This window comes from Denticeps clupeoides, chromosome 5 (assembly GCF_900700375.1).
Source record: "Denticeps clupeoides chromosome 5, fDenClu1.1, whole genome shotgun sequence".
Lineage (NCBI taxonomy): Eukaryota > Metazoa > Chordata > Actinopteri > Clupeiformes > Denticipitidae > Denticeps > Denticeps clupeoides.
In genome coordinates this window covers 19514636-19535775 of record NC_041711.1, presented here as the reverse complement: position 1 = coordinate 19535775, position 21140 = coordinate 19514636, and the positions used below count along the sequence as shown (strand labels likewise).

At 43.5% G+C, this 21140-nt stretch overlaps 1 protein-coding gene across 1 annotated transcript; it reads left to right on the top strand.

The window, feature by feature from the left end:
* Positions 1-3918: 3918 nt before the first annotated feature.
* On the top strand, positions 3919-6028 carry kctd12.2 (potassium channel tetramerisation domain containing 12.2). The gene has a single exon (XM_028981999.1). The coding sequence runs from the start codon at positions 4449-4451 to the stop codon at positions 5337-5339; it is 891 nt and encodes a 296-aa protein (XP_028837832.1). The 5' UTR covers positions 3919-4448; the 3' UTR covers positions 5340-6028.
* Positions 6029-21140: the final 15112 nt, after the last annotated feature.

Below are 21140 nucleotides of genomic sequence, written 5' to 3'. Positions count from 1 at the left end.
CTGACAGCTTAACCTGATAGATGCGGGAGAACACCAGTCAGCACACACACACATGCATTAAAACAACACAGCCTCTTTGAGAGTGTTTTATAGCTTACTGGTGATGCTATACGAGAACATGACAAATGGGTGCTGGAGGGACACTGTGTGGAGAAAAACAGTAAACAATGAAAAAAAGATAGATAGATAGATAGATAGATAGATAGATAGATAGATAGATAGATAGATAGATAGATAGATAGATAGATAGATAGATAGATAGATAGATAGATAGATAGATAGATAGATAGATAGATAGATAGATAGATAGATAGATTTATATTGAAATGTATTGATTTATTTGTATTGTTTATAAAAATTACATGATTAGGAAACATCACAGTGGTGTAAATGGTCTACTTGATTTCTGATTAGCTTGTTGTCTCTACTAAGCAAGAATAATTTAAAAGTCCATACGACAATGAATGAGGTAAAGCATTGTATATATATTAAATGTCCTTGTATACATTTTCTGACACATTGTGTTTTCTCAAAAAATGCCACTAGTTACTGATAACATCAGTTCATAAAAAAGAAAGTGTCATATTGCTTCACATTGGTGCTACAAGAATCCAGGCTGAGATGAAAGACAGAGGGGTGAAGAGATATGGATGTAAGATAAGCTTGGCTTCACATATTTCTACAGTTGGCTCTCACCTAAATGGACGGAAAAGAGGTGCAATACGTACCCCCCTCCAGTTACCCAGTTTGAGATCAACATCAATACAGCTAGACAACCATACTATTTTACCAAATGAGCTTCCTGGCCCACTGGGCATATCGTCTCAGTGATTCATTAAAATAAGATCCTTGAGAAATTCCTCAGTCAAACTCGATGGCTGACAAAACGCGGTGAAGCTCAACGCTTCTATCCTTTCGAGGCTGCCGTCCGTGGCAGGAGGCAAGTGGGGAAATGGCTAATTAACAAAACGGAGTTGCACTCCCATCTGCTCAGCGTCTTCCGTGCATCACTGTGGTGCTCCTCTTCCCATGACTGTGTAGCTTGAACGTGGCCCCTGGGAAATCTTGGAGCTGGTATTTGAGGAGTCAATGATCCTCTGGATATTCCCTTCTGGCCTTGAATGGAGTATTTTTTGTTTAGTGTCATTTCTATGTTTCAGTTTCTCTTTTTTAATTTTTTTTTCTAGTTGTTACTTACTATACAAAGAAATGTATAAATGAATTCCTTCTTTAAAAATAATACATTTCAGTTTATTACAGGAGGTTTTGAGAGATTGTGTCATGGGCCTTGTCAGCAGGCAGAGGACGTGATTTTTAACTCTTCACCGATTTTTCATTTCTGCCAACCACTGTAATGTGTCTCAGTAACAAAAAGCCCTGACCAAAATGTAATTATGAAGACTGACTCATTTCTACTGGAGGCCTAATGACTGTTCATGAATCCGAGTCCGCTGGTTTGTGGGAAAGAGAAATGGCTTTTTTCTCCAGCGCAGCCCCTTGGGGACAATTGCGCTCATTGAATTAATCCAACACTTGTTGCTGATGGAGCTTCTTCATATGTTGTGTTGTTGAAAATGAATTCGTCAAACTACTGTTTTATTGTTTTTTTTTCTTACCATAACCACGTAAAACAACCTTTCATTTTATGGCACCGCTTATTAACATGCTCTATCAAACGCCGTTGTTAAAAGCGACCTGAACAAGATTTTCAGATGAAACGCAATACCGCCCCCTGGTGGAAAAAAGAAATTGCCCGTGGTGGAACAAAGGCAGCAAAATGGAGCATCCGAACATGATTAACGTTCTATATTGAAAACTATATTTACAGACCAGCCAATAGGACTAATTGATTAGACCCAACACATCTAACCATGGACCATCGACCACTAAACAGTGGTGACCTAACAGGAACTGCTCCCCGGGTGCCTTTCAGGGCTGCCCACTGCTCACAAAATGGTGATGGGTTAAATGCAGAAGACACAATTTGTTGAGTGCATTGTAACAATAACAGAAAAAAAGTCACTTTCACCTTTGAAGGTGTGGTGTGGTAATTGCTGTGGTATTTAGTGGCCAGATTCTGAAACTCTGTAAATTGGATCTTGGATCTGACTTTATTGCAGCATATCCCACAGAAGGTCAATTGGATTGGCCAATCACCTCGGTCTCATTATTCTGTTGCTCTGCCATTCTGGAACAATTTTTGCAGTATGGCAGGGTGCCTCAGCCAATTAGGGAATTCTGCTTCCATGAAGGGGCCAACATTTAGGTAAGCGGTACATTTCAAAGTAACAGCTTCCTGTTGCCATGTCTCCACCAGCAAAGTGACACACACTTTTCCAGATATCCACATATGATTGCCCTGTGGACCACTTCTGTTGCTCACATGCCTACTGCAGGTCTTGTGTCTGCAAGGCCACCCTGATCTGATCCTTGTCTACAGCTACCCAGCCCAGTCCACTCTGTTTTCAGACATCTTTCTATAGGATCTAGCATGACAACATTTTTCAGCTATTTCACCTACATTTTAGCTCTACTCTTGGATGAGACCAGCCTGGATCAGGGAGTCTTGGCCATCCATAAAAATGCTGTACATTTTTATGCCCCGGATTTATTGATATCCCTGAAATTTAAATCAGATTCTTACACTTGACAATTAAAGCTGCCTAATGTATCCCACCCACTGCCAAATGCCATTGTGTGTGTGTGTGTGTGTGTGTGTTATGTGGCTCGTTGATAACAAACTAGATGATGTTTAGGAAGTAGGGAGTGTTTGTATTTGTTCCTCTGTTGATGCATATTTTGTTTTACATTTACATTACATATAAATCTATTGCCCTCTCATCCAGAGCAACTTACAATCTTTAGTTACAGGGACAGTCACCCTAGAGACACTCAGGGATAAGGGCCTTGCTCGGGGACACAATGGTAGTAAGTGGGCTTTGAACCTGTGACTGTTTGAGTTACTAGTATTTCACTGCCACCTCAATAATTCACTAAATAAATACATGTGGTGCACGCTTGAACTACACAAAAAACATCCACAACACATCTTATTTTAATTTACTTAAAGCCGTTTTAGAACTCAGTTTATAACGCCGATTGGTCGCTAGATGTCGCTGTCTCGCTAGTTTCTCTCTCGTTCGCCGCTTTTCGAGATCTCTTTTCAAAGTCTCCTTTCCGTCACGCAGTTCGGTTCTACAGAATAAAAAGTGGACCTGGGATGAAAGCGCTCCTTCGTCCGCCCGTCGAATAGTTTGTTTGAAAGTGGGGAGTATCGGTGCTCGCTCCTTCTGTGACAGGACGCGGGGTGAAAAGAGGAAACGAAAGAGGAAAGCGGCCACGGGAAACGAGCCGGCTTGTTGATGCAGACCCGTCGCCAATAATGGTCAGTGGCGGCCAGTTGTCCCTGAGCGGAAAAGGTCACCCTTGTTTTTGTGTGTCAAACCAAAACCTTTAGAGCTATTGGTCGGATTTCGTGTTCGGCATACGTGGTAGTAGCATAGTGGGTAACACACTCGCCTATGAACCAGAAGACCCAGGTTCAAATCCCAAACTTACTACCATTACGCAAGACACTTAACCACAGGGTGGCTCCAGGGGGGACTGTCCCTGTAACTACTGATTGTAAGTCGCTCTGGATAAGGAAGATGAATGATGTACATGTAACGCATACACAATTCCTATAATCAGAAAACATCTGCTATGTTTTCTGTACATTATTACAGAAAACAATGTCGAGAAATTACAGGAGAAATGTATGCTTTATTCTCAAAGTAACGTCCAAAGACTGGGGAGTTTCACGGATGGCTGAGAGTTAAACCGAGTTTGAATTTCAATGAGGCACCGAGGGCTGGATACGTACAGTCGACGAAAAACTAACCCAGTTAATCTCGGTTAACTTCCAGCCACCAAGAGACACTCATAACCATGGTATCTCGGCGGCGAGGGTTGCCATGTCTGCGAGGTTATAAGCGAAATCCAGCTCGCTTCTTCTTTTATATAAAGGTGTTTTATTTAAGCGCGCAACAGTTACAGTTGTACTGGAGCAAAAGTCGTTTGACACAAACCTGGCGACTGGCATCTACGTCCCCTGAAGTGAAATTTGCTCAGATCTGGCAACAGCGGTGGCGCGAATCTCATCGCTGTTCGCAACAAAAGTAACGAAATGGTGCCGCTCACCGTATCAAAGGTGTTGCGTTGTGATTATGTAGTACATACTTATATTTTGTAGTGAAGAAGTCCTTCAAAGAGATGTATATCTACTCGGATATAGAATATACAGCACAAATGGCTTTCTTTTTATTTTACTGTAATAACTCTCGCCTGCTGATCTTCGGCCACTGAAGGCAAAGAGTTAACTTGCAACTTGGCGCTTCCTCCTACGTAATGTAGTTCAGCCCACATTGCAAAAAAAAAAAATTCTTAAAAGCGACCTCCTAATTCTCTGGATGCTCGCGGCAGTAGCTACTCTCCGAGTTGACATGGAGCAGCCAGGGAGGAAAGCGGGGGACCGGTCCGGCTCCCACTTCCCCGAGATCGTGGAGCTCAACGTCGGCGGCAAGGTCTACTTCACGCGACACGCCACGCTGGTGTCGGTGCCCGGCTCTCTGCTGTGGACGATGTTCGGCCAGAAGACACCTGCGGAGCTCAGCACGGACAGCCAAGGGCGCTACTTCATAGACCGGGACGGCGTCCTGTTCCGGTACATCCTGGATTACTTGCGCGACTCCAAGATGGTCCTGCCCGATTACTTCAGGGAGACGGCGAGTCTGCAGAAAGAGGCGGACTACTTCCAGCTGCACGACCTGTCCGCCCGCCTGAGGACCCGGATCCGCAAGGAGAGCTCCGTCAGCGAGGACGCGTGCGGCACGGAGCCCGGGGAGGCGGCGCTCGTCGGCGGCCTCGCGGGCGCCAGCATCGCCGCGTCCCCGGGCGGCGGCGGCGGCGGCGGGAACTCCCGCGGGTTCATCACCATCGGGTACCGGGGCTCCTACACCATCGGCCGAGACATCCAGACCGACCACAAGTTCCGCAGGGTGGCGAGGATTACCGTGTGCGGGAAGACGTCCCTGGCCAAAGAAGTTTTTGGGGAGACCCTGAACGAGAGCCGGGACCCGGACAGACCGCCCGAGAGATACACGTCCCGGTATTACCTGAAATACAACTTCTTGGAACAGGCGTTCGACAGGCTGGCGGAAGTGGGCTTCCGGATGGTGGCGTGCAGCTCCACGGGCACGTGCGCCTACACGAGCAACGACCCCAACGAGGACAAGATATGGACCAGTTACACCGAGTACGTGTTCTGCAGGGACCGGTCCGAGGTCCAGCCACCGTTCTAGTCGAACTGCAGCACTTCTGCATTGTTAACGCCTTCGCCAGTATGGACTTCCTATTTGCGCAACGTTGTCGGTTAATGAAGCTCGTGAGGAACGTTCAGAACACATGTCCGTACCTGCAGTCCCACCTCAAACTTCCCTTCTTCCCATGTGTCAGAGGCGACCTTCTTTTAAAAAGATATCAGTTTAACCACTTCTCTTTTAACCAGGCCTGGACCCGTAGGACACACACACACACACACACACACACACACACAGTCATTAACCATTTGCCTGGTGTAAGAACACGGCACGTTCAGATGTCACTGTAGAATCCCTGTGTAGATTCTGATATCAGCAGGATTAGTTTATCTGAAAAGGGAATTAAGAAGAACCCCGCCTGGGAGGAGAACCCTGGGTTGTTGGTTCTGTAGGTGACCGGTATGAGTAACCAGATTTTACAGTGGTTACCAGTTACTGCCAAAGTTTTTTCAAGATATAGAAGGAGCCATCACCACAGCAACATCTTTGGCACAGGAAATAACATTCTTTTTTTTTCTCTTCTCGCCTGCTTCAACTTTCTTCACATCGATATGTGCAAACAGTGCTTATGAGTTCCCAGGCAGCCCTGGGCTTGATGTATTTGTACTGAATCTGTATTTGCTGTCTGATTTTCTACCCCTTCCACTGTAATAAAGCCTGTCAGATTTCACGTTTTTGACTGATGCACGTTGTGTCACATACTGACCCGGGGCTGGGTTTTAATGGACGTGGACGGCCGGACAGAATTAGAAAAATGTGGCACAGCGTTGTTGACCTCGTCCACCGGATAGAAGGTTATGCCGCATTCGGAGCAGCTTGGGTTGGCGTGAAATGAGGTAGCAGCCGGATGGTGAGTTAAGTATGTTACCCATCGGCACTTTTCCTGCAGATCTTGTTTGTTCAACGTCCAGCGCTGCGCCCAGATGCCCTGCCACCTCACGCTGGCCCTGTTTATGTAAATATGGGTTAGGTGACATTTGCATTGCTTCACTGCGCTGTCACCTTTCCTTGCCACTGAATAAAATAAGCATGTTTATTCTTTAGTGCGGGAAAGAAGAACATGACGCAGCCCCAACCAGACTTCTGCCATATCTTCATATGTCAAGTGGAAACATCAAAACATTTTGATTAATTAAAAACAACCCCTGACATGTAAATATTGGTAAACACATTAAATGCAACATGCATCTTAGTCTTCATAGCAACGCACACAAAGATGGAAATCCTCTGGCCTGACCCTCTACACACTGAATCAATGACATCACTCCTTTGGGTTGTCTGAGAATTAAAACTGAAAAACCTTCGTCTTTGGTGAAGCAGATGTGAAAGTAGACAGTGCAATCACCCTCCGTCCACTCCCATAAAAATATCTGCATGCTGGCCACAGGAAGTAGCCCTGCAGCTGTCAGCAGCCCTGTGACCGTCCTCAAATATCCCTAATCTCACACATACATGTGTGGCAGAGGCACATGCAACCCCAGAAATATGGTGCATTTCATTCTAAATTAATTTATGAGAATGCATAATGTACTCACAGTCATTCCGTGCCATTCTTGGGCACACAAAATAATAACATCAAGAAATCATACATACATGAATCAATGGTGCCTGTACTTTTAATGTTTAGTTCTATATAGAATCTGTAGTGTATGTTGACACTGAACCAAAGTGACACGTTTTTTATGTTGTCAGGTTGAGATAAGCGTAAGTGGATCTCTTTGTGTGAGTTGCATTCGGTATGCTGAAGCCAGCATTACAGAAAAACAAACTTTTCCTCTCACTCATTCCTTATGAAGGATGTCCGGTGCTTTAAAGTGTTAAAAGTATAGAATTGGGGGGTTCACCACATTCTAAGGTCACAGAAAACGATTCTACCTGCGTCACAGACGTATACAGTACGCAAAGGGACGCAAACGCACACCACACAAGCAGCTGCATTTGGGATTCCCTGCACACTGCTCTGATCTGAGCTGACAGTGAACTGTGCCAGACAGGATGAAGATACTCAGCCCACAGAATGCAGCAGATGGGCTTGACTTTTCTTGGAATTCACCACGAGGGACACACTGTTCGTTTTCAGCACTGGATTATTATAGCTATGGCGAAACATTTATAGTTCGAATTTACAGTGCATTATAAATTACATGCACCTGTAACATATGAGAGAAACAGATTCTTAAGAGAGAGGAAAAAAAATCTATTTATACAGAATACAGAAACCCTGGGCCCAAGCATGTAGTATCTTTGGGTTAAATTGAATAAACCAACAAAACCACAGAGGGCAGAGGAATTCAATTCGATAAAGTATTCATGATATGGAACATGTTTGGCTGCACCAGGGGCTGACATGGCAGCCTGTGCTGAAGCTAAACGTCTGTTCCGATCACGGAGCGGAGTTCTGAACACAGACCACTGATGGGGCAGACCTCTGTTCTGAAGAAGACACAGCAGATGGACTCCATACCACAGAGTGTGTGTGTAGGCATGCATGGTTTAAACACTCAGTAACTTATTATCATCATAAGGCCGAAGTTGTGCCGGTGCATAGCAGAAGGTCTGAGGTATGACATATGTGTGGAATCAGGGTGCTAAAAATCTAAATATTTGCCCTTCTTTCATTGGACAGTGTGAATAATGTGTATGGTCAACATAGCCTTGAAGCCGTGTTTGATGTATGAAATGGATGAACCTCCAGATTAAAGTTTGTTTGAGAAATATACTCAAGATTTTATGGCATTTACCCATTACTCACTCTGGCTGCTCAGAAGATGAGAGTGCCATGGTATCCTAACATCCTAACCATAAAACACAAAGAAGGCAGCACATTTTCGTTCTTGTTTACAACCAAGATAATTAAGATGATTTGGGCTCACAGAAACCAGTGATCAGGCAAGTTGGATTAGACAAACATGGTAACCCCCATCTACAGCCATCATGTTCAGTAGTCAACAGCAACCTCAGAGCTTTCCTGAAACTCCAGTCGTAAATCTGCAGCTGTCTTGTCTGTAGGTCATTTTGCACTATATTCATTTTTGGTCAGCCTGGGTCACATGACAGTGCATTCAGCCCAAAAGCAGCTGACACCATGGCCTGGAGAACCCGGGCCAGAAGAGGGGGAAGGCAAGGAGCACACTGTTCCGTTCTTCTGCTAGATTTGCTTCGATACAGGGTCACCTGACCCAGCAGGACAGTGGGGACTTGTGTCGTTCTCATATAGTGTGAAGGAGCCAAGGACAAGGACAGGCCTCCCTCCTCCGACGACCGCGCCCCTTCCTTTAATTGCCTAGAGTATGAGTCACAGTCACATAGTACGCTGGTTTGCATTTAAACAGATCACAGAGTCACGCTGTGCTAAAATTAGATTAACAAAGAAAATGAGACACTTAACTCATTTCATGAATGTAGCGTGAATAAAAATCATCCAGATGTGGGGGTTGTGCTGCACATCTGGTGGGTCTAGCATTGTAGTAGGTTGGTAGTACACTCGCCTAGGCACTAGTCTAGAACAGGTTCAATACCCACCAACTGCAATTGTGTCCAAAAGCGAGATACATCACCCTTACTCCAGAGAGCGTCACATAATCTTTAGATAAATGAGAAAGTACAAAATGAATGCAGTGTAATGTACCATCTGTCAGTGGTGATCACCACTATGTGCATAATTATCTGCATGTGGCTGGTTTAAGGTATAATAAATTGTAGCACACAGTTCATAAATCAGAAAGACATTTAAATCCTCCCTTATCAAACCACACGGATGTAATAAAAAACAGATCTGCTCCTCTGTTGCTCCTCACTCTGTGCTCCATGCACCCCAGTTGGCTATAAAAGCTCCTGACAGAATGTCCATGGCCTCTGTTGCTGTTCTGTCTTCCCTCATTCTGTCTCGCTCGCTTTTTGATTCTGTCATTCTGTTATTGCTCGCTGCCAAATCCGACTTCCACTCCATGGAGGTCCAGCAATGTCCCCACTGCTCTGTTTGAGTCGAGTAAATGCCGTTGGCATCAATCAGCTTCAGGGAACAAAAGCCCAAACGCAGCCATGGAGTTGGGGCATCCTGGCCACCTGCCGTGGATGACACTGCTCGCTTTTTAGAGTGAGAATGACCCCCTACATGAGTCACAAAGGCCAGGAAAAAAGCAACACACACACACTGGGGCTTCACATGCATGGTGGCAGCAATCTCTCTCTACTGAAACGTAGGCAACACACACATTCATAAACAGAAAAATGAAATAGATTATGTAAATTGTACATTAAAATCTCATCACATTGGCAGGAACAGGAAACAGGAAATCAAGAGGATGGTGTAACATGACAGGTCACCATGTGGTTCAGAGGCGGTTTCTGATCCTTGTCAGATACCTTACTGTGTTGTCCAGTGGTGAAAGTGAAGTGATTGTCATTGTGAAACACAGCACAACCATCAGCCTTGGTGAGCAGTGGGCAGCCATGACAGCTGCCCGGGGAGGTGTGTGTGGGGACGGTGCTTTGCTCAGTGGCATCTCAGTGGTACTTTGGTGGTTCGGGATTCAAACGGGCAACCTTCAGATTCCGGGTCCGATTCCTTAACCGCTAGGCCACCACTACCGGCAGAACATCAATTGTTTGAGCATTTGTATCTAATTTATCAGTTTCTTGTAGCAATAACACTGTAAAACTGTACTTCTGACTACTGTTGCCACTGCCTACTGTTAACTGACACTTCAAAGGTCATGGAGAGTGTGAGGTGGAGAGCATTTTGGTTTTCTATTTTTTTTAACTCTCTTTCATGTGCCTGAATGCCCAGATGAGCAAGAGGTCCTGATTTTTTGCCTCATCTTGCACACCGTATGTCCAAATGTGCATGCAAAATAAGAAATTTTGCATGAAACCTGTCCATGTGCAAGGATAAGTGTTCTCAAGTTCTGAAGAGGAGTGGGTTGTATGTCCGGCAACATGTTTTTTTTCCTGCCTGACAGCCATTATCCGTATGTTCATCTGTTATTATCTGGTTTATTGTGTGCTGCTTTGTCTATGTATCTGAACGCAATTGTCTGTCTGTCTTTGTTTGTGAGTGTGTATGACACACATGGATTTCAATATGGCTAACAGTCTTGTTGCCTTAGTGCCTGCTGGTCTATCTGTCGATCTGTCTATTTCTCTATAATACTGTCACACCTGATATGATTATCTCCTGGCATCCCTGTCTGTCTGCTTGGCTGCCTGTGTCTCTGCGTCTGATAGTTTCAGGTTTGTCTGAAGGTCTGTCTCTTGTGGCTGATGTAAGCTGCCCATCAGTCGAATGAAGGAGACAATGCCCAGACCCCCTCCACGTCCGTCTGGCACAGCAGCTCATATCCGGATCTGATAAAGCGTCCATCTCCCTCTCGCCCATCCATCCCTCATTCCTTGATTCCAGAAACCATGGCCATGACCATAACAGCCCATTCACTGGGAAGGAGAAAGCCAATCATGATGGTAAAAGAGTGACCAAGGTAAAAACATTTACTTATTTCTGTTTCTATTAATTAGCAGGGTATCTCCTATGTCAACAGTTATCTGGTCGTGGGATGAAATCAAATTTTCTCCATGACAATTACTGGAAGTCCTCCTTTTGTTCTCGGTCTCTCCGTCTCTGGGCACTGATATCATCACGATTACTGAACAAAGCCCATCTCTGCACTAACCAGCCCATCACACGCATTCTGATCCCAGTCTCTGCAGCAGGCTGCTGGTTAAATCCTGGCTTTTAAATTCTCTTGGCACTGAAGGTGTTTTGTGTGTGTGTGTGTGTGTGTGTGTGTGTGTGTGTGTGTGTGTATGTGTCACCACACCTCTAACGATCTCTGGTCATCGACGGCATCAGTAAACTTCATAATGAATGACATTTGCACAGGGTGTCTCACAGCTTCCTTCCCATCAGGCCCACAGCTCAGTGCCGGAGACCAAAATAACCTGTCATTTGCCTCAGTGTGTCTCTGCACAGCCCACTGTCTGCCTCCATCAATACTGCGGCTACGCAAGTGCGAGTCGGCTGGGTCAGGACCTGTCTCATTAGCGCACGCGCTCCGCGTGTACGGTGAGGAAAGAATGCAGGCCTCCACTGGCTGATTTATTACAAGGTGGAACCTTGATCAACAAACACGCCTTTTATCGCAGTGGTGCTGGACACGAAATGTAAATAAACTACAGGAGAAGCTGTGAGTTCAGTGTCCTCAGGCCTTCGCTGGGCCCATGTGTGTGTGTGTCGATGGCAGAGGAGTGCAGCTGAGCCCTCCATCTGCCTCAGCCATCTCCTCTCAGTCTTCAACCAAATGGACTTAAAATGTACACATTATAGGTCCATACGTTTTACAAACCACGTCCCTTTTTCTTCAAATGTTATGTATATGTAAAATATTTTATGCTTTATGATCCCTTTGAAAATTAGAGATTGAACGTTGCTTTATAAACAAAACAAGCTTAGCTATTTAGGCTGTTCAGCTATAATGTTCTTCATCTGAAGGTCATGAAAATGTTTTTCACTTTTCCACCCTTGGGTTGATCCCTCACTATTTTACCATAATTACAGTGACATAGAAACTACTGAGATATAGAAATAGTGTTTCCTCTTTTTTTGCCAAACAACTGTAATTATGGTCTCACCATTTTCCACCATTTTTTCCTCATCCAGACCATTTTTTCTTTTTGTCTGATCCCGTAACAGGTCTTGGCACGTTGTTCACATGCATTCATGGGAAGAAACCCTTGTTTGCTGGTTTGGACGCAGCGTGATTTATGCCACCCTCCGAAAAATGCCACAATAACTGTTTTTCAGAAATTCCTTAATGGAACACCCTCCAGTTTCTTAAGTTTCGAGGAGACATGGTTGTACCACTGAAGAGAGCCATTCAAACACAACATGTGTGTGCAAAACACACCATTAAAGGAAATGCCTTCTTCTGTAAGAATGTAGCACATGATATCAACTCCGGCCTTTCGATTGGATTTAGTGGACACTCCTATTCAGAAGTTGTTTTTGATCATCACATTGAACTGATTCTGCATGGATTTGCTGTGTTGTATGTGCGGAAATTAAAAAAAAATTGAAATTGATTTTCCTACAGATACACACATCTGTTGTTATCACCCCCTCATAACGTTCCAGCTTCACAGACTTTCTTATTGTTCCACCGTTACCAAGCTGTTACCAAGATACTCCGTTCTACAAGTTTGTCATTTACATACACCCAGGGGATGCAAATTACACTACATGACAGGTAAGATGACAGGCACCTTAATGAAAGCGATAGACTTGGGAAGGTGTTAATGGCCATCTTGCGGTGCCCTGTCCTGCTGATATGGCACGACTGTTTAATTACCTTCTCTCTTTAAATAATGTAGTTGCTTTCTGTCTCCCCTCATCCTTACCTCCCTCAGCTCTCCCCTTATCCTTAATAAAGTTCAGTATCGATGAAAGCACGGTAATGAGCAGGGCTCTAATGATGCCTACGTCTCTCTCTCTCCCCACAGGTGCTGTAACTGGAGGGCAGGCTGGCACGGGGTCTTTGTAGATACGTCTGCCCAAGGCATAAACAGCCTTGAAATTCCCCTGCAGGCATGGAATCTCCTTTGGGCTGCGGACACGGACATCAAAAGAGAGGTTTGCCGTCTTCATAAGCGGGGCCAAAATAAGAAGAGCAAGATTCCGCCTCACCCCCACCCAACTTGTAGGTCGCAAGATAAAAAACAAAAAAAACTCGAGGGTCACCGCGATAATTAATTGGTATTACAGAGCCAAGCAGTCAAGCCTCCTGAAATGATGACTGATCGTTAAAACCCACAGGACCTTTCCAGATACTTTAATAACCCAGCTCTCCTGAGCAGACTTCATTATTGTGATCAATGAAAAAAAAATCATTTTCCGTTCTGATTTTCAACAAGACTTAAATTGAGGCTCTCTGTCAACATGAACCCCTTCTTCAAACTATGAATTGAAATAAACATTGAAAAAACAGGCAAAACTTTGGAAAACCCATCACTGAGACAGATCTGAGACTGTACTGACATTATATTGCACTTTTGTATTTGGAAGCAATGTGCATTAAAGCATGTCTTCAGATAAGGGGATATTGCAGAATATTGTGATTGGTAACAGCCAAACACCAAGCGAAAAACTCTGACTACGTCTCATATCAACGGTCACCCGTCGGTGGTGACTCATGGTCATTCTATAGGCATTTACTACTGATCTGCAAACACATATGTGAATAAATATATTATGAACGTATCTGATAAATGTTGTTTTGTTTTTAGCGTTTTTGTGTCCATTATTCATGACATTATTGCGACACCTTGGCCATAATTTAATCAATGACCAACACAACCTGCTGTTTAATGGACATCATCATTTGTGACCTACACATGCCGATTGTTGAAGGATTCAGAGAAAGCAGGTTTTCTGTACAGTAGTACTGTGATCTCTAGCGAGTAACATACCGCTATACCACGGAGTCAGAGAAACTTCAGGTTGAGATGTCCTACCTGGGTTACCAAATTGGAGACATTTTTTTCCAAGTAAAAAGCTTGCAATAGGACCTAACGTACATGAACGTATATTGTCCAAAGTTCTCATTTCAAGCATTTCTTCTGACTAATCAGTACGTTTCCTGACCAGTGAGTAGGGAGTACTGTTTATGTACACTGCAGAATGGAATGCCGCCAAAGAAGGACTCATTCTCTCTGCCAGTTTTAAGTAGTTTGAAAAAACTGTAGTAGCTCCAAGTGTCCCTGCCCTGACATGCATAATGTGGTCACACTGTTCAGAATGCATGTAATTATTCAACAGGGTAACGGGCCTTTCCAGTCTTTTTTCCCTGTTGGGCTTGCTCTAATTTAGTCATTTGCCCTTGAAAATGTGTGTTCACACTTTACCTGACAGGTGTTTTTAGTAACATTGACATAGAATGCAATGGTTTCTTTTGTGGTTTGACTGTGGGCAGATTTCTAGCACTTTGAGCTGTAACTGCTGTATGAGACGTGCAGACGTCTCATAACGTGAGTTTGGGGATGGAACCACCCTCAGTTAACCAGCAGCACCTGTGGCTCACGGGCTTCAGTTTTTAACAGGTGGCTACCAGATTTTGCCTGACTGCTGAGGGGCAGATCTGAGCAACTGGTAGAAGGGAAAGTTTGTCGTTTTTTTCCCCTTGTTTTCATATGTGTGTATGACTGTCCTATCCCATGGCTGTTGCATTATATACTACATGTGCACACACACACACACACACACACTAGGGTTGCAAAGGGGCGGAAAATTTCCAGTAAATTTCCGAAAAGTTTCCGGAAAATTTCCATGGTAAGTTAAGCTTGGGAATTTTGGAAATTAATGGGAATTAAGGAGAACTAACTGGGAATATATTATTTCCAAGCATAAATATAAACAGAAATCATAAGAAAACCTCCATGCAAAATGTTTTCAACAGATATTTCAACAGATTTATTTGTAAGTACAGTAGAATAGAACACGTTTCAATAACTTGTTTCATGGATGAATAAAAACATAAATGTTGAGTTCAATATTACCATCCCCTAACCCCGTTCATTCAAAAATGCCCCCTGTTCAAAAATCTCCACAAAGTCCCATTCAAAAGGTTAAATGAAAAATGCCACTTATCCTCCAAAACGTCCCATTAAACATGCAAATCTTCCTTCAAGCAATCCTCTTTTCTCATTTTTGCTCAGTCAATAGACTCTTCCTGGACCTCATCATCATCCAACAACATGTCCACTTCCTCAGCATCCAACTCTGAGTCTTCCTCTTCAGTGTCACTTTCCAGCCTTGTTGAGGATGGCTCTGTGTCAGGCTCAAAGAGCCGTAGGTTTGCCGGAATGCCGACCAGCTTTTCCACTCTCACATTTGTGAGCTTGTTGCGAACCTTTGTGTGGGTGTTCCCAAACAGTGACCAGTTGCGCTCAGAGGCGGCTGATGATGGATTTGGAGGAGGATGGAGGCTACAGGTGCAAGGGCCTCAGATTCACATAGTCCCTTCCACCAGGTGACTGCAGATATGTGCTGGCATGACTGCCATATTCCATCCCCTTTCCAAAGGCCTTGCTTTGTTCGATACTTTGCCAAACTGCCTAGAACTTTGCCTTTATTGAGACCCAGGTGGTCAGACATGGCTGTAATGACCGCATAGGCACCATTGATCTCTTCCCCAGAAAGTATGCCCTTGTCATATTTGGGGTCCAGCATGTATGCTGCTGCATGCACTGGCTTCATGCAGAACTCCCTCCACTGTTCCAATGACTTGACCACAGCCGTTTCCTCTGCTTTCAGTAGTAGGGAAGTGGGCAGAATTGTCTGGATTTCTTCTTTGAGTTCTGCAAAAAGGCACTGGACATCTGACAAGATGGCACCATCCCCCTCTATCTTCGCTATTGCTGCTGCAATAGGTTTGAGGATTTTCTGACTGCTAGATATTCTTTCCCACCAACTTACCTCACTTGTTAAGTCCACAGGCTCAAATGTGTGCCTTCAATGCTCTTTGTCCTTCAGGCTCAAAAGTGTGGTCCATGTGTACATGTGATGGAGGCATGCACAGTGCCAGTAGGTGGTCTCAATAGCCATGCAGCAAGCATGTGCTCTGTACATGTGATTAAGGAATGGCATGGATATTCAAGTGTATTTGAATTGCATTTGTTTGTTTTTTTCAATATTATGCTAAAATATACTTTGCTCAACTATATTTAAGTTCCCTAAGAAGAGCCAACCTTCAATTTTGAAAATTCCCAGTTTATTCCCATAAATTCCTGTTAATTCCCGTTTATTCCCATTAATTCCCGTTAATTCCCATGGAAAGTTTCCATCTTTGAAAATTCCGGGAATTTTGCAACCCTAACACACACACAGACAAACACCTACAAATGTTCCATTATGATTCATCAGAATACCAGACAAGCATCAATTAATAGTCTCATAGTTTGTTTCTTATGCCAGTGGTCCAGAAGCGGCTTATTTCCACGGGTTTTGGGACTGACCCAAACACAACCAGCTTCTTTCCACCAGCAAAGTATCAGAAGACCAGCACTCCACTTAGGTACTGTCTTTTATTTAGATCAAATAATTTTTGTTACGCCAATGGGTCTAGTTGAGGTAAACACTATGGTATCATATGATATCAGTCATATGATATCATTATTTAAGAGTTTTTTAACATCAGTGCAGCTGAAAGGAGATATTCTGTATATGACCGACTTGAACCAAAACTACAATTACTGAGATTTTTTTTGCAGCCCTGCTCTGCCATTTTGATTCCACACAGTATGTTTTTAGAAATCTAAATGGCTCACGAACTGGGTATCCTGTTTCTGATTTTTGAACCACAACATACTTTATGTGGTTCCAGACCCCGGTGTTTGACCCAACAATAGTTCAAAAGGAAGGATTCCTTCCTCTATGGTCAAAGATTGATGATTGCAAGGTTTTTTGAAAGTGGCTTGGAGAAGAGTCAGCAGTTCTCCCACCCTCTTTTTATGTAATCTCCCCACATGCTTATTCTGGTTTATGTTTTTCTGAGAAGCGGCTGGTGAATTTTACACTCAAACATTGGAAGCTGGACACCAATTTGCTTTTGTGGCAAAGGCCCAAGATTGTGTATGTTTCTTGTCCAGAGATGTCAGATCATTCATGATAATTCCTCTAATTTCATTATAGTACGTCTCGTTTGGTTTCTGTTTCTCACCTCATCTGTGGAGTGTTCTCAGCAGACATTTTCAGCCCTGTCTGCCAATTTTAACTCTAGGCGGGGTCCTTTTACATTAGAGGTTGATACCATTCATTCAATTCATAAAAGATAAAGAATGGCTTTCCATATTATCTCTGAGGAAACAGCAAATACACCGAGCGCCTCTTAATCACAGTACCAGAGAGAAAGAGCAAGAGAAAGCCAGCAAAAAGGACAGGACAGAGGTCAGGAGAAAAGGATTCCATTCTGACCCTTTCTTCTACAACACATAAATGCGGACTGACAGCATGCTGTGTAAAACCAACACAGCCCTGTGCTGAATATGAGATTGTGTTTAGCTCGCAGCACTGGTGACCCTGAGAATATCTCAAACGAAAGGTGAAGAGACGGCGTGCCTCAACTGTTGCCTTTTCAAAATGCCATTTCCAATATTCATGACCCATGAGAAATGCGGACAGATCTAACCTGCAGGCTTTTAAAATAAATAAATAAATAAAAATAAATAAATAAATAAAAATAAATAAATAAATAAATAAATTTTTGTGTGTGTGTGTATATATATATATATATATATATATATATATATTCTTCCCTTATATGGTGAAGAGGTGGGTGCATGTGCACATGCGTATATTCGCACTTGCACACAGACACACACATGCACTGAAAGCAGAATTCCAGGTCTCGGTGTAAGCTGCATGCCTGTGGCTGTTGTTCTGTTCTCAGGAATGCTCCAGTTGCTTCTTGCTCAAGGTACTGTGACCTTGAGTGAAACCAGATGAATCAAATCATCAGAGAGAGCCACTATGGAGCCATGCCTTCCATACGACAAAATCATCATCTAATAAACACAGCGCATTTTTGGAACAAACTCATGAAGTTCTTAGTTTGTGATTAATTAGAGTCAAATTTGCCCTCAAAAAGGGACTTTCAGTCTGATTCTGGGTGTAACCTTTTTGGTGAGAGTGGTCAATAATCATTCACAAAACAATGTGTAGAATCTGGGGGTGAATGTAGGCTAAAACTCTGTCAACAGCATCAGCAGGGAAAGGTTATCACCCAATCGTTTCTCTATGTATTATTCAGATCGACAGAGCGGCAGCCACGCCATCCACCCCAAAATGCCACCGCTAATGCATCTCCAGCCAAGCTAAACACACAAAGGGCCCCAGGAAACATGCTGTGTGTGTTTCAGCAGGAGCCTACAAAAGTTCCTCTTCCTTGCACTTGTCTATTTAGAGATATGTGACCAAGAGCACTGCTTTGTATCACAGTGTTTCCTGCTGAGCCAGATCATGTGCTTACACTGAAACCAGCACAGGCGCTGGTAAGCTTTTATGCTCAGGTCATCACTATCACAGTTTTTAAGAGGGACAAAAATCAGAAGGATACAGAAAGTACAGAATGAATGATTATTTTGGGCAAGAGCAATTTGAAAAATCACTAGCAGCACCCGAGGGTTATAAACATGGTGCTTTTTATATAAATCTTGATCTAAACTTTTGACATCTCTATTTATCAGATTTTAAGGGGCTGGTTGTTTCGGCCTAAAACAGCACTCCGTTTTTTCAGACTCCCTCTGAAAAGAATATACAAAGTGGACTGCGGGGGAGGAATATTATTTCAGGCCTCACATGTATAAAGTGTGCTGCGCAGTGTTAAACATGAGAGAAACTTTGAACAAAGACAGAAGTGTTCACTCTCATTTGCTTTCTCTCTCGCCAACGTCTGTCCTGTCACAGCCACTCATTCTTTCCATCCGGAGCTGAAAAAACAATTCTCCACATCAGGCCTGTAATTTCCATTTCATGTGTCATCATTATGTCATTGTTAATTAGACATTGCATGGAAATTCTAGACAAACACAAAGATTCTAAGTTCCATGCAATTTTTACTCATGCGGAGAAATTAGTATTTGTTTACAGACCCAGTTCACATAACAAAAGAACAGTACAGAACACTGAAAGAATAGTGATAACATAAATGAAAATGAACATGGAAAACATGTGGGGACAAAGTGGAACAGAGAAACTGCAAGTGAAAACAAAGGTGTTTATTGAGCATTCATAAGAGTGCACAGACACACATATTTGAACTGGTTATCTGTGTAAAAAGCACCTGTCCACATCTTCAAACAGTCTGACTCCAACCTCCACCATGGTCTGGCCATGGCCTCCACCAGAGCTGTCTAAGGACACCGGGGACAAGATTGTACACCTGCACAAGACTGGGACGAACAAATCTACAAAAGGCAAGCTGATTGGTGAGAAGAGATCAATTATTAGAAAACGGAATCACTGACAATCTCCCTCGACCTGGGGCTCCATGCAAGATCTCACCTCATGGGGTACAAATGATCTACCACAAATGGGGGGTAGTAGCCCAGAACTGGTCAATGGCTTGAAGAGAGCTGGGACCACAGTAACAAAGGTTACTAATAGTAACACAATACGTCATCATGGATTAAAATCATGCAGCGATCAAAAGGTCTTTCACAGGCACGTCTAAAGTTTGCCAGAGACTATCTGGATGATCCAGAGGAGGATTAGAAGTATGTCATGTGGTCAGATGAGTTCAAAATATAACTTGTGTTTGAAGGGGGAAGAATGCTGAGTTGCATCCCAAGAACACAATGCCCACTGTGAAGCATGGGGGGACGGGACGACTGATCTGATTTAAGGAAAGGATGAATGGGGTCGTGTATTATGAGATTTTGAGCAAAAAATCTGTGAGATTTTTTTCCATCAGTGAGAGCGAGGAAACGTGGCTGGATCTTCCAGCATGACAATGTACCCAATGTTCCAACATGACAAGGTTCTGGAGTGGCCTAGCCAGTCTCCAGACTTCAATCCAATAGAGATTGTGCCCAGCAACAGCCTCAAAACATCACAGCTCTTGAGAAGATCAGCTACCAGCTACAGTGCATGAAACCTGGTAAAGGGCCTACCAAAAACGTTTGACCTCTGTCATCACCAACCAAGGTTACAAAGTATTAAGGTGAGCTTTTCCTTTTGAACAAATACTTATTTTCTGCACCATTATACACATAAATTGTGGTTTTCTACATTCTGTCTGTCACAGTTGAAGTATGCCTATGAAAATTACAGACCTCTCTTATCATATGTGGTGCATTTTCATCAGGCTTTGAAGCACATATGGAGCACTTTTCATTCGTTCATTATTTAAAAGTTGTACTTTTATTGAGCAAGTCCATGACGCCCAAATCTCTGTTTACAGAAGAACTTTCATCAAATTGCAGTATGGAAGAGAATTGCCCACATTAAGTAAATTATTACAGATCCTGGTGATCCTCTGTTAAGGGTCTTCAATGACATGTTTATCAAGGCGAGATTAATGGGGCAGCTGGTTTGGAGAGGAAACTTGTGAGAGACGTTAAGACATTTGGTTCTTCTAAGAGATAAACAGCCCACTGAAGAAGGAGCCTCTTCCTTTCCCACTGCATGCATTAGAATTAGGCCTTCCCTGGTGGACCATAATTAGAGTTCCTGGGAGCACGGCGGCAGCGGATGGTATGTTCCCATGTGGCGCTGGACATTCCCATGCAGTGAACTGTCCCTCAGTGACAGCAGCACTTTGCAGGGATGGAGGAGAGCTGCATGCACGGCACTTCTGCTCATGCAGAGTTTAAGAGGAAAGCTTTGCATAAATGTCAAGGCGAGAGTTGCGTCTGGATAATTAAAGCAGTGACCTGGCTGCTGCTATTTCGGTTCCTGGGTCTGCATTCACAAGGACTTTCAGAAGGATAGTCAAGTCTCAGTCTACCCTTGTTTATTTCTTAACTTCCTTTATAGCAGGGTCAAAAGTTTTACTGAACTACGTTCAGCACTGCTTCAGAGGCCCTTTGAGAATACATTGCCAGAGGCATAATGACAACAAATACCATACCCTTAGGAGATGTTAAAGGCATGGAAAATTAAAAGGAGAAGTCTGCAGTCTGCGACAGTTACTTGCAAGAATACATGATTTAACAAGATTACTATAAGACTATAATTATCATGGTCAACTAATGAGACAACATGCGAGAACATTATAAAACACAATACCTTTGAAC

What these genes read in the sequence shown, in the direction of transcription:
- kctd12.2 (XM_028981999.1), top strand. Translation starts at nt 4,449, where the DNA reads ATGCTCGCGGCAGTAGCTACTCTCCGAGTTGACATGGAGCAGCCAGGG.